The sequence below is a fragment of the Parus major genome, unplaced genomic scaffold (assembly GCF_001522545.3).
Source record: "Parus major isolate Abel unplaced genomic scaffold, Parus_major1.1 Scaffold475, whole genome shotgun sequence".
Lineage (NCBI taxonomy): Eukaryota > Metazoa > Chordata > Aves > Passeriformes > Paridae > Parus > Parus major.
In genome coordinates, this window is record NW_015379369.1 from 3,007 (window position 1) to 5,116 (window position 2,110).

The 2,110-nt window shown below is 51.6% G+C and overlaps 2 protein-coding genes across 2 annotated transcripts in view; one reads left to right on the plus strand and one right to left on the minus strand.

The window, feature by feature from the left end:
- LOC107199166 (thioredoxin-like protein 1) overlaps positions 1-1,230 on the minus strand; it is a 4,229-nt gene extending 2,999 nt beyond the window's left edge. The window contains exon 1 of the mRNA XM_015616507.3: positions 1,062-1,230. Within this exon, the coding sequence (XP_015471993.1) occupies positions 1,062-1,159 (98 nt within the window). The 5' untranslated portion in view covers positions 1,160-1,230. The remainder of the gene's footprint in view (positions 1-1,061) is intronic.
- An 82-nt stretch (positions 1,231-1,312) lies between these two features.
- WDR7 (WD repeat domain 7) overlaps positions 1,313-2,110 on the plus strand; it is a gene marked incomplete at its 3' end in the record, with an annotated part of 23,397 nt that continues 22,599 nt past the window's right edge. Inside the window, exon 1 of the mRNA XM_033511691.1 lies at positions 1,313-2,047. The remainder of the gene's footprint in view (positions 2,048-2,110) is intronic.

Here is a 2,110-nt window from a genome sequence, read left to right on the forward strand (position 1 = left end):
TTTTATTTTTTATTAATTTTATTTTCTTTTTAATTTCATTTTTATTTTATTTTTCACTGCCAGCTCCAAACCTGAGCATCGCTGCTCTTCCCAATTCCAAAAATAACCTTTCTACCTGGCTGCCAGCTAAAGATGAAATGAATAAATGATATTTAGCAATCTGCAACTTATTGTCTTCACTTGGAGCGTTTTTACCTGCTCAATAAGAGGATAAAATAATATTATCACCAAAAATTCATATCAGAAATCCATGCTACCTCCTGGGAAAAAATTCTATTTAATTAATAGATATAATTAATAGATATTTAATTAATAATTTAATGGTCAACACGTATCAAAGCTTTAAGGATCATAAAAATCTCCTCCCAATAAATCTCATTTTCACCTGTAACCTGTTATATCCCCATATTTATTTGGCCCTGGGATGTCAAAGCTGGTTTATTTGGATTTAACGGCGCTGCCTTGGCCGAAAATGTGTATTTTATATTTATTCCATGTCAGCAAAAGTGTAGGAAGTGCTCAGCTGCAGCAATTCCTGTAAAAAGGGAGTTTCTCACTGCGAAACAGAAACGCAAAGTGAAATAAAAAACCCCACAAGTAAAGAAGCAGCAGCCAGACAATAATGAGGAGCCCTCGATATTATAATTTCCTTAATTAACGCGAGGAATTCCGATGTTGAGGTGACAAATTCATCCCGATTTCAGGTGCAAAAGGGATGAGCCGCTCGTCCTGGACAAACGAGGAGCGGATCCAGCCAAGTTTTATGGAGGTAAAAGGTGTTTTCCCAAGTTTTTAGGTGTTTTTAGTGCTGTCCGTGCCTTGTTTCCCAACTTTAAGCTTTAAAGCAGCGCAGCCGCCGCTCCCTCGGAGCTCCTGAGGGCTGGAGGCTCCGCAGGGCAGCGGCTTGCCGGGAAAACCGGGAATTTACTCCGGGAACCGGGAATACCGATAAGAATCCAAGCGATAAAGCGCCGCTGTGACGCGTTCCGGAGCGCCCCGGAGAACCGCGAATAAAAGCACGGCAACACCGGAGCCCTTCCCTGAGGCAGCCCCTCACTCACCCCCTCATGGTGAACTTGACCACGGCCAGGCGGGAGCCGGCGGCGCTCAGCTCGGGCTGGAACTCGGTGTCGTTGGCGATCACCTTGACGCCCGCCATGGCCGCGGGCCCCGGTGGCGGTGCCGGGTGCGATGTGCAGCGTCACGGCGGGCAGGACGCCCGGCATGCACCGCTGGCACGGGCGCACGCGCGGCCGCCCCGCTCCGCTCCCGCCCGGCCGCCATCTTGGGGCGGGGAGGGCGGGAAGGCGGGGAGGGCGCCCGCCGCCATCTTGGGAACGGGCAGGGAGTGAGGGCGTGATGCCGCCGGCCGCCATCTTGGGAACGGGCGAGCGCGGGAATTCCGTGAGGGGAGCCTTTAAATTTTAACATAAACATTTACTATTAGTTTCCTCATTAAGTGGGGTTTTTGGTGACGTCATGGGGATGACCCTCCTGCCTTGCAGGTGTCAATTTTTGTCACCTTGCTTAAATTATGTTTTTTAAATACAGCCAAGCTGTCGCCATACTGAAAAGAATTGTGAAATAAACGCTGAAGCAAAAAGCGGGGGAAATAAGACATGAATTAAAGACTTTCTCTGATCCTTTTTGCAGCGTCATTCCAGACAACTTCCCAACGTACTTTATAACGTGACTTAACAAACGTCACTTCAAGATGTCTCATATTTCCGCCTTTCCTGCTAAAAACCAGGAATACCCCCAGCATTCTGCCCCCGCCCGTTGGAACTGAAAAGCCACACGGTAATCGCTAATTAATTAATCAAACAAGCGAGTAATCACCGGCTCCCTGCGCGCCCTCAGCGGAACCCGGCAGTTTCCATGGCGGCGGCGCCTGCCGTTAAGCGCGCCGGCCGGAGCTTTACGGCAGTGCCGCGGGAGGCGCTGTCATCCGGCCGCTGCCGCACCGAGCGCGGCGGGGCCGCGGCGCCCGGGGCACGTGAGGCCCGGGAAAAAGACCGGCACCGGCACCAGCACCGGCACCCAACAGGTACGACCGGGAGCGGGAGGGTGGCTCGCTCCCAGCGGGATGAGGGGCGGTGAGCTCGCGGCT